The 16,064-nt window shown below is 32.4% G+C and overlaps 1 protein-coding gene across 2 annotated transcripts; it reads left to right on the top strand.

The window, feature by feature from the left end:
* The first annotated feature begins 299 nt into the window (after window positions 1-299).
* On the top strand, window positions 300-15,545 carry LOC130893914 (O-acyltransferase like protein-like). Of its 2 annotated transcripts, none has more exons than XM_057800367.1 (12): window positions 300-477; window positions 885-1,016; window positions 2,214-2,431; window positions 3,445-3,515; window positions 5,184-5,359; window positions 6,801-6,973; window positions 8,881-9,046; window positions 10,176-10,369; window positions 12,449-12,596; window positions 13,431-13,602; window positions 14,432-14,568; window positions 15,389-15,545. In XM_057800367.1, the coding sequence occupies exons 2-12, from the start codon at window positions 891-893 to the stop codon at window positions 15,521-15,523; spliced, it is 1,716 nt and encodes a 571-aa protein (XP_057656350.1). In that variant the 5' UTR covers window positions 300-477; window positions 885-890; the 3' UTR covers window positions 15,524-15,545. The 2 variants fall into 2 exon arrangements, with proteins under 2 accessions (XP_057656350.1, XP_057656351.1); XM_057800368.1 differs by having other exon boundaries at window positions 306-477; window positions 12,452-12,596.
* The last annotated feature ends 519 nt before the right edge of the window (window positions 15,546-16,064 follow it).

The following is a 16,064-nucleotide window of genomic DNA, read 5'->3' on the forward strand; positions in this document are numbered from 1 at the left end:
TCACAGCAACTAATTGATGTTATATCATCGACACTAGATATTCTAACGCAAATTTTCGAAAATTATTCCTATTTATCCATGTTTGTATCGGGATTTGTTATATTTTTTGAAAAAGATTTTCCACAATCATATTCATGTCAGCGTTTCAAATATCCTTTCCAAGTTCATTTACCATTATTAAATCAGAACGATTGTTCCTGGAAACAAATCTTTAGGATATTGGAATAAGAAACATAAATTTTGATAATTCAGTTACTATTGTAGATTCATTGTTTATAATACAACATCCCTATTGAAAATAAAAATTTATATACACAAACCAACATCGAAAGGTTCAAAATTCATGTTATATTTAATCAAATCTTTGATAATTTTTTCGTGTGATGTGAAGTAAGGTCACAAGTTTCACGTAGTGTATTTTTAGAAACAAAAACTTGATCAGTATCAATTCGATCAGTGTACAATAATAAGTTATAAGTAAGTACGTTTTATTTTATTTTACATGGTAACTTTTGAATATACAGTGTGGCACTGCCAAATTTGCATTTCCAAATTCTAGTTTAAAAAAAATTATAAAAAGTATGTGATGTGACTAATTTTTTCATTTTAAATGCAACCCACTGTATATTATTTACTTTTTGAATGATTATTTTCATTAAAACAAAACGAAAAACCATCAGGAACAGGGATTGAAGATACGTCTTTGAACCTGCAAAGATGCGCTCGTTGCAAACATTCTTTGTGGGTTAGGTTATCTCTATTTTTTTGGCGTATTTTTTGGTGTGGGATTTTATGTGTTTTGCAAATACTATTATATATCATATTTTGATTATTTTTTTGTGAAACTATGAAGATAATATTGTTCAAAATCACGATTTTTTAAGAAAAAAATGTTACCGTCACTATTTGAATGGGACAATTATACAGAATGTATCCAAAATGGTAACGAATACTGTAAAGTGCAAGGAATATTGAAAATTCCAGTTTCCAATACATCTCTTCACAATTTGTTTGAGGTAAGTTGTTGAGAATACAAATAATTTTTCCTTATTCTTCCAAAACTGATTTTTTAAAATATAATTTTGACATTAACAACATTTCTGTCTTTATTTTGAAAAAAACTGTCTTCCATCTCCAATTTGGACAGAAATCAATTTTTCCATATCAAAAATCCCTTTCCGAAACGTATTATGGAAACAAATAACTTTCATGATGTTACTATTTATAAATTACAGTATCCACTTTAAAAAGTTTGAATACTATAAAGGTTGTCTCATAGAAAATGTTATCAAATAATCATACGGAAAGAAAGCCTCAATATTTGAAGTATAGCTCATCGTATTTTATAGTTTCAACCCAACTTTCAAGCTTTCAAAATCCTTGATAAGACCATTCTTCTGGATTAGATGCAAGAAGTTTTCGCTCAGCTTGAATCTGAATTGGTTTTACGCAGGTGGATAGAAAATGTTTTAAAATGATAAGAAGGAGCCTTGTTTCTTCTTCTATTTAACCTCTTCAGACGTAGGGGTCCAGTTTTCGTACCATCCTTTGGGAAAGTGGGCCGTGAGCTCTCGTCGAAGTTGATTTTTAATCTTTCGCCCATTTGGTCCATCAATCTTCCATTATTATGTCGACGTGGTACCTCCAATATAGTATTAACTGAATATTTGGACATGAGAAACTGTGTACAAAATGGATGCCGCGAAGATGTTTTCATCGATGAATGTTTGCTCTGTTTTCTACCCATGGATGAAACGTGGATCCATCACTTCACATCAAAAGTAAAAGAACAATCTAAACGATAGACTGAAAAAGAAAAAACAGCTCCAAAGAAGTTAAAAACTGTTCTATCTGTAGATAAGGTCATGGCGTCGGTTTTTTGGGATGTGCGTAGAATAATTTCTATTGATTATTTTGAAAAAAGAATAACTATAAACTGCGAGTATTATGCTAAGTTATTGCAACGTTTGAGCGAAGAAATCTAGCAAAAACGGCCATATTTGGCTAAGAAGAAAGTGTTGTTTCCTGAAGAAAATACACCAGGTCACATATCCGTTATTTCCATGATCGAAATTAATAAATTAAAGCTTGAATTGTTATAACATGCACCCTATTCACCAGGTTTAACCCCTTTCGATCATTATCTGTTCCCAGACTCGAAAAAAGTTCGAGTTTGAGTAATTCAAGTGGAAAAAGATTATTTATGATTTTAGGAAAGGAAAAATAATGAGAACTTTCTGGATCCAAGTTTAGTTTATCGCGCAATATGTGTAGATAAGCAAGAAGTTGATGAACGAAACATATCAAAAATTCAATATTTATATAATGAAATTAACAAAAAATTAGAAATGTATCATGTTTCTTCAGAAATTGAAAGTTATTACTGCACTGATGGAAAGGCACATGTAAATGATTATGACATAATTATTCTGTAAGTATACTTCGTTAATTGGTTTTTGATAGAATGTTTTTTATCATTTTTAAATTGCAAAAGGACCCAGTCTGCATTTTAGATTAGTTTAGATTTAGCATGACTTTCAAGGCTTTGGTTTAATGTTCTTTTTGAAAAAAGGCATTCAAAAATTGATTCACCCTAAAACGGCATTTCCTGGTTTTGAAATTAATTTAGGTTATGTTTCCAATCGTAATAGTTGGTATTTTATACAAAATGGAGTCAATAGAATCATAAGAAGTTAAAAAATAACAAGATGTACAGTTCTTATAGTTACATTTAAGTAACGTTGTCACATTTTCAAAATAATATGGTGTTTGAGGAAATGAGGTTATTTTTATAAGGCAACAACCAAGGGGAGACTGGATGCTAGAAGTTGAATAAGGCCAGAAAACTAAGTTCAAAATTATTCATTAAGGACACTTAAGGTCAGTTACTAACAAAACTTGACAAACAAAGTTGGAATTTATACGAGAACGGGTCAAAAAGTTATTGGTGGTTTAAAGATGAGGTTTGTTAATGATAGAAAAGGACAAAAATAGAATCTCATACAGGGTGAGTCGAGAAAATGAATGTTAGGATGCTGCAATAAGTTGAGTCGAGAAGCTGAAGCTGTGTAAGAAAAAGCGAAGCGCGTCCTTAGGGAACTGATAAGAAAATACTTCCTGCACTATTTGAAACAATAAAAGTTTCGCATGGAGCACTACAGAGAGAGAGGAGGGATATTTATTGTAGCTGATAATGAATAAATATACATAAAATCAAAATAAATTGCTTTTTATCATAAGTCACATAATTTAATAGCTACAACTCGTATTGTATGTCTTTTAAAGTTAACTTTTGAAAGTTAAGCATTTCGACAACTTCATTAACTACACCAATACGGCTGAAGAACACGCTTCTGAGGCACATCAAACTGAAAAGCTTTAACTAATTTTCAAAATAAGCCTTAAACAATTATGAATTCATTATTATAATTTTTTTTGTTATAGTATTGGAACAATATTGTATATTTTGATGGTCTTATATGCAACTTGTTTTACTGACAAAACCAGTACTAGTGGTACGTATCTATTAATACTTATACTTTTACGTGGATGGTCTCAGAGGTACCCAACAAAGAAAATACAAAAGTTTTGAGAAAGAGTATATTTATTTTCCAAACGTAAATCTCCTTTTAGCCCCATACACTTTTCCCACCGATGTTCAATAAGTTCGATACAATTTTTATAATAAGAATCGTCTATTGATTGCTGCCAAACAAATACTAACAACGTGGAGTTTTCAAATTTGAAACAAATTAACATTAAAAGAGGGAAACTATTCCCAAATTCACTAAATGCATACTTTCCTTCATATCACAGCCTCCACCTATCAAGCCTTGAACATGCGAAGTATGACTATTAAATAACAAGACTGGTGATTTATATATCAATTTATTATCACCTTCAAAGTATATCTCTCCCTTATCCTTACATCTTCCATTGTTCGAAACAGTACAAGTCGTCTTTTTTGACAGTTCCTTCATAGAGTGAGAGCCAGTGCCTGCCAGACATACGTGAAAGTATAAAAGCTGAAATTTACACAGAGTGTTCAAAGGACAATTCCAAGTCATTATTCAAAAGGCCAGACCTATCCGAAGGGTCTAAATTCTCCGCCAGACGCGATAGAAGGTCAAATGCATTGAGAGAACACTGCTCCAACATGAATGCATTTAAGAGAGTATTTCTGCAGTTTAAATTTTATAATTAACAAAAAATTTATGTGAATATTATCATACAATACAAATAGACCTAAGCGTTAGAATATTCTTACAAAATAAATCTCAAGAAAAATATATAAGATAATATTTAATTAATTAATATTAAGCTAAATCAAATTTATTTACTTATATTAATAAATAAAAGATCTAAATTTGATTTCTATGTAAAGAATAAATAATTTTTTCCGTATTAAACTCACTTAACTTAACAGTTTTTTGATGATCTCTCATGTATAGTTCAAGGTAGGCTTTATCCAGTCCAAGGGGCTGTTTAACCCTTTGAATATGTCTGGTCATTTAAAAACTATTGTATGATAATTTTTCAGTAATATTCATATAAATTTTGACATTTGAACACTCTGTGTGAATTTCAGCTTTTATAATTTAACGTGAAAGAGCTCAGGTACTGCGTACCTTGATTACCTTATACCTACCGAAGGCACCGTTACGCAAAGTTTGTAGCCCCCAAACCTTGTTCGAGACACCAGTGAGAATACGCTAAAAAATTTTCAGCTTTTATACTTTAACGTATGTCTGGCAGGCACTGGCTCTTAGTCTATCAGGATTTTTCTTTTACAGACTCAAATCCTTTACCTTGTAATGCAGATTTAAATCTAGGAAAGAGGTACAAGTCGTACGGTGCATGATCCGGTACTACCCTTACGAAAAGACCAGTTTCTTTTTGTGATTAATACGCGTGTTTCAATCGATAGTTTCTTGGTTTTCCTCATTCTAGAACTTACAAGTCTGTGTAAACGAAAAAAAAAAATTCGTATGCAAATTTTACAAAAAGATGTATTGGTTCAAAAAGTGTAAATCACATGGATAACTGGGACTATAAAGAGAAAAAATTAAGATTTAAAAAACTATAAACAAATCAGCCGTTTCAAACTTCTCTTGACAATATAAAAGAGAAATTTGTTAAAGTGTATTTTACACTTTTAATAACCGGTGTTGTATATGTTTTAGGTCTGAAACATTTTTCCTTGTATAACAGTTTTGCAAAGAAAATGGACATTTCTAAGATAAAACTGCCACATTTGAATAGCTTTCGGTTTATATCGTTGCTTATTGTTATTTTTATACATATGACTTTGCAATGGCTTGGTATATACGTTGAAAATCCAGAATTTCTTGCCGAAACTGTAAGTACATTAATAGTTATTTGCATGCCAAGGACTGTATTTTTCAGCCGCGGCGTACACAACATTTTTTAGACAACCCATAAGATCCAAAACTTTTTCAATTACACTGAGCAAAGAAAAAAAATAATAGAGAATTATAAACATTTTATTTATTGAATTATATTATGTACTTAATGATATTTGCGATGTCAATATTAATTTATTAATTATTTGTAGTAATGTTGATTGTACCTCCATGACAATTATTAATATTTATTGGATTTCATGCAGATAGAATATGTATATATCTACTAGATGTTGATGGAATCTCTGTAGATATGTTTGTGATTTCGATACAATTTGTTGATTAATTCGTATTTGTGGTGAAAGAAAGTTATGCAAAATCATCGAAATGAAACTGTCAACTGTCATTATTGAAGTGGCTAGAGTGACATTTAAGGAAGTTGTCTACTCCAGAGTGTCCCGCAAGTGTTTTGCAGTACGAAACTGTCACTTTCACTACATGGAACACTATTCGTCGTTTAGGTGTCGCCTAAAAACACTATTTGACATACGAATTTTTGAGGTTATATAATTAAACGTGTATCAGATAATTAAAGGATGCAATGATTTAAATTATAGTACATTGAGGTTTTAAATTAAGACAAAAAATCTCACGTACAAATAGTACGATAGCTGTGATTTTTGAGATTAGGAAACAATGAAACCCATATGGATTTAATACTAATAACGCCATCTATGTATGCGCCTACGAGCTCTTCAATATCATTCGACGTACCAATATCCACGAGATTTTGTCCTCGTATATTAGATTTTGACTGACTTTCTAAAAAGTGTGTGGAGACAAAAGGAAAATATATAAAAGAATAATGACATTTTTTTTATTTATGACTTTTGTTTCTATATAAGGCTGATAATTCATAACCTAACTGTGTAAATATATAGACAAAGTTCAATTTATGAAAGAAAGAATAATCTAACCTCTTAAGGATATATTTTGAAGTATTACTACTACAAAATATTATTGTTAAAATAAAAACAAACAAAAATTATTAATTATATTTTCATAAATAAACAATATTTTAAATCAAATGACGTAACTAAGTTGAAATATTTGGAATCGTTGGCGATATTCATATTGAATATACTGTTCACTAAGTTAGGAAAACTGTTTACCTTCAGTCTCTGAAGACGACAAATTAGTTATCGAAACGCGCGTCAGACAGTGTAATTGTTAATGTTGATGCAGTGGTATCATAAATAGTGTATGTAGTATCAAATGACATACTTAAACAAAAAATAAATCGTTCTGTTCATTAAATTGATAAAATTTGTTAAGATTTGACCACTCAACTTGATGAAATATTACTAATATGACGTTATTGACTTAAAAACAAACAATTTACTGAGACTTTTTTTAAAAAAATATTTTTCGTTGCAGTATATGACTCCGCCTTATTTGGTGCATTTTAGAAAATTTTTCAGCGTTGTAGTTCTGAGTTTCTTTTTGATTTCCTCTTGGTTAGCAACAGAACGCATACACAGGATTTTCAGGGACCACGGAGAATTTTCTGTAAAGCACATCGGTATTATTTTAATCAACAGATATTTTAGGTACGTGAATCAGTTGATTTTCCATTTTTTTCAAAGAACAGTTCATTCCTTTAGCTCGGAGAAAATTATGTGACAAATAAGTAAGAGCTTCATCGAATTTTCGATATTTTTGTGCATATTTTGACTTAGTCATTTGCTTATTTTAGGTTTTTCATTTACATTGCCATCATTGATTTTAAAATTTTGAATATGGTTAAAAATTTCGATGAATTTCTATAACCAATAACGTTGATTAAACCAACAGCAATATGCCGATTCAATCGCTTCAGCTTTTGGTGATGAAGCACCATCTCATCCGAATAAATCACTTGTTTCATAAAGGTCATTCAAAAGCCAGAAAACATTAAAGCTGTGCGCAAGCTGTAATAGCAGATGACTTCTACTCGCATACATTGAATATTGTATAAAAATTTTACTGTCCAAAAAGGTTTATTCGCGTTCGATACCGCGTAATTTGACAATGGCTCATCAAAAGCTCGTGGCTATTGGTGCAAAGAAATTCTGGAAGAATTCAATAGCGGTGCTCTAAAAGACATCTATTAGATTGTGACAGGCGACGAATCATGAACTTGAAACTCAACAACATGATTCTTTCAAGACGAGTCAAATCTAACAAAAGCTGTTCGCACATTTCGAAGCAAATGTTTGACTGTTCTTTCAAACAACCTGAACATGTAACTACGGTTCTACTCGAGCAACATAGAAGGTCAATTTTTAATGGTAGACCACTGTTTGTTTGCTAGAAGTTTTCGAAAAAATCAGTCGAAACATCCAATTGATTTCTACATGTTTTGGAAGTACCTCGGTCGGAATGGAAAACATGTTTTAATAAAATTGATTCAAAGGCACGTGAAAGTGTGTTGATTTTAATAGAGAATATTTTGATTATGATTATTTCTTTTTACTTGTTTCTCTCAAAACTTAAGTGACAAACCCTTGTGACGAGGGTGAAGATTTGACGAACATAAAACCCAATTATGTACAAAATTTAAAAACTCATTATTTAGGGTTTAAATTGCTCAATATTTTTCAACCGATTCATGTTGAAGAATCAGCTTCGCTTCAGAAGAAGATTGATAGTACTTTTGTCAAAACTTTTTCTTTATATCTGCGTTTGATTAATTTGAAAAGAAATGTCAATGTCAAATGTCATGTTTCACTAACATTTGACGAAAATGAAGTATCTAAAAAACTGAATCAGCACTCACTTTCCTAATTTTTCGTTTGTTCAAAATTCTTCAATTGTAGTTGCTCATTAATATCAAAAATAGAAATTCCTACTTTTCAATAAATAAAATATTCAATTTTACAAATTTTCCACAACGTCCTTTGTATAATGAGCAGTTTCTATATCTAAAACAAAATACAAAATTTCCTTTAGGATGCTTTCTCTTTATGAACTGGATTAATCTAGATCTAGTCTTTTTCTTATATTTTGGCGGCTACAGAATTTCCAGAAGGACAAATGTATGCTGAAGAACGTTTTGATATTTGTTGCATTTATTGCTTTCCAGAATATTTAGTTCCAATTTTCTAAATTTTTCAACTCCGTCCTGTTTCTCTAGAATATCGTTCATATCTTACCAAATTTTAATTTTCATTCCAATTTTCGTAAGCCGTTTACGTGAGCATCTTCAACCAATGCTTCTAACTTCTTTTTTAGTACTTTTTTGTTCCTGTTCTTGTTCTTGTCTGGCTATTCCTATTCTAACAAAGTGATTAACTGTAAACGATTTCTTCAGATCTTGATTTTATTCATAAACCTTGGCAATTATTTCATGTCGTTCGTTTTCTTTTAGATTATCCATTCGACAAAGTCAGTCACCACCTAATTCACTTGCTCAGCTGTATAAAAATGCACCGATTTTCTATCCCCGCATCCTCATCTGATTAATATCAATTTGCAGATATACAGCAGCTCCGATATTCGTAATTCTCACAATTTCTAACTGGAAATACTTATTAAGTGGCCCAGTTAATTTCGATTTCTTACTTCAGAGTGACGAAGTCTGTAGAAAATATTGGTGGAGTAGTGTGTTGTGCCTCAGTAATTTCTTCTCAATAGAACAGTTGGTAAGTACGTTCATAAGTTGTACATTGGTATGCAAGATTGCCATTTCTAGCTCCTCGAGTTTAGAATATACAGATAAACCTATAATATGTTTTTCCTTGATGCTTTGTTACAAATTGAATTCCTGAACGCAACATGGTAGGCACCTCTCAAATTACTCGCGTTGACAGCACTTGATATCACAAACACTCCACGCCAAACACTCAGAACGAACGTCTGCAATTTGGTACTTGATCCCAATGTGCACCACAGCTACCATTCCTCTTTTGATTTGATCTCGAATGATACGCAATGATACGCAAATACGCTTGGTGCGAAAATGAAATTGTTTTCAGTAAGCTACCTGACACATTCGTTTCGGTTCGTTGTGTTGTATCCCGAGATCTTAGCAAACTAGACGTGATTCTAGAAGTGCCGTTCTTCTGTGTTTTGTGATTGTTTCAAACGCTAAGTTGTATGAAAGGTGCAGAAGATTGGCCGATGTGGAGTTGTATGGTGCGGTCGGAATCATTGAAACTACCAGGAAGAAACTTCAGTTTTCATCAAAAAAGCCAAGTGAGGCTGAAAAGACAGAACTTGAAGATCACAACAAGTTCAAGCTCAAGATGAAATAATAATTTTTCAGTGCGTTAGCGACGATCTTCACTAGCTAATAGTAGGTAGGCTGCCAGCTAAGGAGGCGTGGGAAATTCTGGTTGAGCGACAAAGCTGAAGATTAGTAAGATAGATACTGTCGATAATTTTCTTGAATTTTCAAGTCGAGTTATCTACTGATGAAATACACTTATTTTTCTAAATTTAGCTTTAAACTAGCTGAGCCTTCGAAATTCTTTTCCAGTTCAGAAGACGTAGCATTTTCAGGATACTATTTACTCAAATTTTTTTTAGTTTTTTCAATTAATTTTCAACATAATAATTCAATTTACATTTATGTAGCTGTTTTAACTAATATTATGTGGAAACATGCTGAAAATCGACGTCTGATAAATCACTCTTCATCTTCCTATTATAATTTATCGTAAAATATTTCAGAGATGATCAAATTTAAACATAACCCCTGTTTGTTGATAAAAAAATAATTTTTCTTAGTGTAAATATAGAAATTAACGTTAGAAAATATGTGTTTTTCAGTGTAACATGCACACGTGGTTCATTTCAGCAGATTTCCAAATATACGTGATAATTGCATTGACGCACTACGTCATTTTTAGAAAAAAATTGAACATAATTAGGACACACTGTATAATTCTCGTTGTCTTCTGTTGTTTACACGGATGTTTATTATACACATATAATGTTGGAACAGGATTCACTCCAACAATGAGGTAACTTACTTAGTATTAATCCTTTTTAAATTACAGGGTGAGCAACTGTCGGCCATACCTCAGGAACGAAGTATACAGAGTGAGTTTTATGTATGGTACGCGTCAATTATCTCGGACCCGGTTGTACGATTTTTATGAATTTTTAATAATTTATATCCTAACCGAAACCCCATAACAAGATCTACTGTCAGTAAATTAGTGACAAAAGTTTAACGAAACTGCTTCAGTAAAAGATTTATCCAAATTTTTATATGTTAGAAGTCGCTCCACACTTGAGTAATAGGTTAGGTTAGGTCATCAATGTTTTAAAATCGCCGTCCTTTCACGCTCCTTTTTATGCGTAAAAACAAGAAAAAGTCGCACGGAGTTAGGTCAGGCGAGTAAGGTGCGTGGGGCAGAGGAACCATGTTATTTTTAACCAAAAACTGTCTAACAGTGATGACTGAGTGTGCAGGTGTGTTGTCATGGTGGAAGAACCAGTCATCTGTTTGCTGAACCGAGCTCCAGGATATTCCACTGATTTCAGACAGTTGTTCAATTGTCTGTGCGCACAAGTTCTCGAATTCTTTCAACATTTTTATCGATTCGGGCAGTTGATGGACGTCCAGAGCGAGGTTTGTCATCAATCGACATTTTCGCCTTTTTAAATCTAGAAAACCACTCATAGCATTATCTTTGTAAGCAGTTTGCAGTATTAAAAAAGTTTCAGAACCGTTTTTACCGAGGAGAAAACAAAATTTCACAACGTCACGTTGTTCACTTAAATTTGCCATCATAAAAAAACAAAGCAGCAGTGAAACAGCACTAAAACGAAAAACGGTCACTAGTAACGAACAGAACGCGGTAGGTCAACGGCCCGCGTGGCAGTGAATTGGCGACGAGTTGCACTAGACAGGCTCTAAAGGCAGAAATCAGTACTACAAAAGCTCCAACCATGGTAATGCTATTCCGGATACTTTTGGGTACTTCCTCGTACAAAGAATTTGATATTTCGCAAACATCCGAGACAAAAAATTTAGGTGATAATAAATTCCATACATACAAAGTAACGTTGGTTCAAGAGATGATGATTTTGATGGACATGAATAATTTGCATACCAAATAATGGAAAAGTGTTGCAATCAAAAAGATACAAAGGTCTGAAAATTCTTCATGTTTATCAAAATCTTCATCTGACAATTCTTGTTTTCAGTTGATGATTTGTTTAAATCTTCTACTGAATCAGTTTCGTTCAACTTTTTTACTAATTCATTGATAATAGATTTTTTTATGGGATTTCGGTTAGGATATAAATTATTAAAGATATTAGACTTTCAATAAACTCAATTTTATTTTTCCGGAAAAAAGAAAAGATCTGACGCAAAAATTAATAAAAAAAAGACCCCGACAAAAACTCCGGCTCGAAAGACCAAGATTTATGTTTGTATTGCTGACTGATATTTTGAAATAGGTTTAGCGGACTGTATTTCTAGACTTGTTTCTCGTTCTAAGTACCAAGTCGAACTCTCCTCTTCCAACGTCTCACCATTATAAGTGACGTTGTCACAATTTTAATTTTTACAAGTATTTGCTGATAAATACTTAATATACAGTAAATAAAATTTATACAGGTCCTGCAAATAAAAATCTAAGCAAGTTAGGTATGGATATCTTGGTGATTTTATAAATAAACTTCTATCCACCTATCGGGGAATGTTTGATCTAAAAAATTGCGAACATTTATGAAGTAATATACCATTGAATGAATTAGATTCATTATTCATATTTATACTAATAAAATGCCGATAGTTGTTTACGTGATTTGATGCGTTTTACTTTTTAGAATGTTCCAAAAGAAGTGACAGATCATTTTTTCCAAATCTAAATATCTTTCTCCATTAAATGTCTCATTAAAACTGAAGATGTAATATAATCCTCTGATGGCTGTTCTTAGTTGTTCACACAACTATAATCAGAAAATGAAACGCTATAAGACCAAATTTTTTTATTATTTATAGATATGGGGCTAAACGATAGCCTTCATGTATCACCCTAGTTAGGATGATAGAGATTTTATTTAATTGAAATTTTTGTTTGCAGAAGTATGTTCTCGTATAATTTAAATAAGTCGCTGTCGTTTTCTATAGGCTATATATCCACTTTTGCGAACGTTTCTAGTAGTTTCATTGGAGTCATTCTAGGGAGTGTTCGTTTCATATATGGTGATGTAAAATTTTCGCCATCTCGTGTAAGTATGTTTTTTTTTATCTATAACGAACCAAAATTTTACTCTTATCTCAAGTAAAACAAGTTGAAATCTAATCTATCACAAGTTCTTTTCGTATTTCGTCCGTATTTTCCTTTTTTCCTCATACGGGAATGGTTCCAGAATTACCTGGCACAACAAATAAAACAAAAAAAATCGTCCAGCTCCTTGCCATTAACTGCCGACACCAACTCTTTATTGTTTGAAAACCTGTGCCCACCGTGCTAAATCTGGTGAATAGGGTGCATGAGGTAACAGCATGGCCATTGCAATAATGGATGTGGGAGCTGGTTCATTGTCTTGATGAACCAACACTCACTTTTTAGCCAGATTCAGCCGTTTTTACTTGATTACTTCGCTTAAACGTTGCGATGAATTCAAATAATACTTGCAGTTGATAGTTTTTCCTTTTTCAGGACAGTCAATAAAAATTATCCCCCCCCCCACAAAAAAAACGACGTCATGACCTTATCTACAGATAGAACAGTTTTTACCTTTTTTGGAGCTGGTTGTCCCTTTTCAGTCTATTGTTTTGATTGTTCTTTTGCTTTGGATGTAAAGTGCTGGACCCACGTTTCATCCATGGTTGTGAAACCTTGTATAGACTGTGCGGTATTTTTCAATCAATTACCGCCATCTCTAGGTCAGTCCAGGTACTTCTAAGACCATCCTCGTTGCCTCTAACCTAAATGCTCCTTCACTCACTTACATTCTTGATATATCACTCATCAACACCATCCATTAAATAAATCTTTTAATACTGGCTGAAACTTAATATGAAAATTCACTCATAAACTCACTGGTATTATTTTGCAGCGACTAATATTATTATGGAAAACTTCGGTGATTGTACTGCCCATTTTAGCTCTACAATTGAGTATTGCAGAAGGTAGAGGATGGATCGAAGCCGTTTTGGGGTCAATATGTCGGCCTATGATCACTTTAGGTGCCGGATTGTTTTTATTGGGCATCTCTTTCAATTTAGGAGGTATAGTATGAAAAACCACTCTCAATAATAATTTTATTCATTCATTAAAATATTTTATACTATTCATTCAACCCAATCAATTCCTGTTAGTACCAGGCCTTCCAAAAAAAGTAACAAGACCTTTTCTTTCCATAATCGTTTGCTCAAATAGTCCCATCCTTTTTTTTAGCGTGCTTTAACTTCATTAACACTTAGATTAGATTAGATGGGCTAGGATGTAAGGTAGTGAATTTATCTCTCTAACACTATGACCTATTAATCTACTGTTTATTAGTGAGGATCAGGCAGCAACGACTTTGCAAAGTGAGCTACCTGTCCGGAGGAGTTTCTCCGGAGTTCCAAAGTTCAATGGACAGTAGCCTATTGAATAAAAGAGCCGTATCAGACCAGTTGGTGGAATAGGAAAAAAATATTTTCCATTCTTTCAGATCTGGTGTCTTATTCCATGTTTCTGATTCCTTCTTGTTTTCCTACTTCTTTATGACCATGATTGTATGGCTTTTTGGAAAATTTACGATTTTGTGGTCTTATGAAAATAATTATCTTGCATTGTTCATTCCCGTGTACTCCGGTGTTGCCAGGTACATACATGAGTAATTTGAATTTTTTTGCTTCTATTGAATTTAAAGATCAGAGCTAGCTTTGATTTTGATTTTGAATGGAAGCTTCTGAGCCCAATGGCTATCATTAACTCTCAATAATTACCATTTTTCCAATCAATAAATTCATTTATCTCTCTCCTGCAAGTGCAAATTTGAGGTTAGGAAACAGTGGAAAGTCGCTGATTGATTATTTGTTTTACTTTTGTAATGATTGTTTGATTTTTTAGGTATATTGAAGAGAATGATGCGTATTAGATACCTTGTTATTTTGGGTAACTTCTGTTTTCCAATATATGTTACTCATTTTATTATTTGCCGTTTCGCTTATACTTCTGTACCTCCAAGAATTTCTAATGTAATAATAGTAAGTATGTGATGATATGACTGTAAAAATACGTACCCAGAAGTACCTGACTTGACCTAGAGATGGCGGTAGTTAAAAATTTAGACATAAGGAAGCTGTGCGCAAGATGGATGCCGCGTTTGCTCACAATGGAACAAACACAGCGTCGTGCAGTTGTTTATATCGAGTTTTTGCAACGTTTCACAGAAAAAAAGTCAAATTTTTCATAATCATCATAAGAACGATCAAAACAATGGACTGAAAAGGAAGAACCGACTCCAAAAAAGGTAAAAACTGTTCTATCTGGAGGTAAGGTCATGGCGTCGGCTATTTGGGATTTGCGTGGGATAATTCCCATTGATTATTTTGGAAAAGAAAAAACTATCAACGGTGAGTATTATTCGAACTTATTGCAACGTTTGAGGGATGAAATCAAACAAAAACGTCCACATTTGGCTAAGAAGAACGCGTGTTGTTTCCAACACATAATTACCAGATTAAACCGTCTTGGATAATTTTTTGTTCCCAAGTTTGAAAAAATGGGTCGCTAGTCAATTACTTTCCAATAATGAAGAGGTGATGTCGATGTCTTATTAAAAAAAGTGTATCGAATTTATCAAACATTGCTAAATACATTTTTCCAAAATTTTCGTGTTTGTTTGTTGGATCAGGTACTTCTGGAACCGTCCTCCTATGTGTATATTAATTTGGGAAATTTAAAAATTACTTTCATATTTCGTTTTGAAGTCATAGTTATTATAATTACACGTCTAACATTAAATGTTTTCCAAACCAATTAAGAGAAAGAAAAAAATTCATATTATGATACGAAATTTTTCAGGTAATGGATTATTTCAAAACTCTTGCGATTTCTATTATTGTGGGAATCATATTCGGTCTGATAGTAGAAGAACCATTCGGATCATTACAAACATCTGTTTTACCACAACTTGGAAAATCTTATAAAGTTAAATAGAAATAAAATTATAACTTTTTAATCATGTTTTTTTTAAATATATAACCCCTTTCATAATGTAGTCAATGTGCCTTTTGCAACCGTTAAAATAACGAAAAACATTCTCAAATTCCAAAAGGAAGTTGCCATCAGCTACCAATTTGATCTACTAGAGAATTTTCCATCTAAACAACTCTATGCATTGAAAATCGACTTAACATGGAAGATTTTATATTGTTTTTTTTTTCGAATATTATCACATACAATATGAAAGTTTTTTGAGATCTGGTCTTTATATAAAACGTTGATATTCGTGTTCACACCTCACCATGAATTTTACTGTTAACAAATCAGCACAGGCGTATCCTGGTAGCTCTAATATGTTGTTTGGATTTTACTCCGAGTAAATTTTTTCCTTTAATAGAAGTTGTAATTTCTGGAACCGTTGGTTATATTCACACTGTTTACAGTGTTTACACCAACACTCACAATTAGATTGTTTGGTGCGCGTTTCAATAACCAAGTTATCATCTTCAGAGACTGAAGGTAAATCGTCTCTGAA

Source organism: Diorhabda carinulata, chromosome 5, assembly GCF_026250575.1.
Source record: "Diorhabda carinulata isolate Delta chromosome 5, icDioCari1.1, whole genome shotgun sequence".
Lineage (NCBI taxonomy): Eukaryota > Metazoa > Arthropoda > Insecta > Coleoptera > Chrysomelidae > Diorhabda > Diorhabda carinulata.

Excerpts from the sequence above, each read along its gene's own strand:
- LOC130893914 (XM_057800367.1), top strand. The coding sequence starts at position 891 with ATGTTACCGTCACTATTTGAATGGGACAATTATACAGAATGTATCCAA. Across the intron at positions 10,370-12,448 it reads GGATTCACTCCAACAATGAG|AAGTATGTTCTCGTATAATT; the intron begins GTAACTTACTTA and ends TTTTGTTTGCAG. Across the intron at positions 13,603-14,431 it reads CATCTCTTTCAATTTAGGAG|GTATATTGAAGAGAATGATG; the intron begins GTATAGTATGAA and ends TTGATTTTTTAG.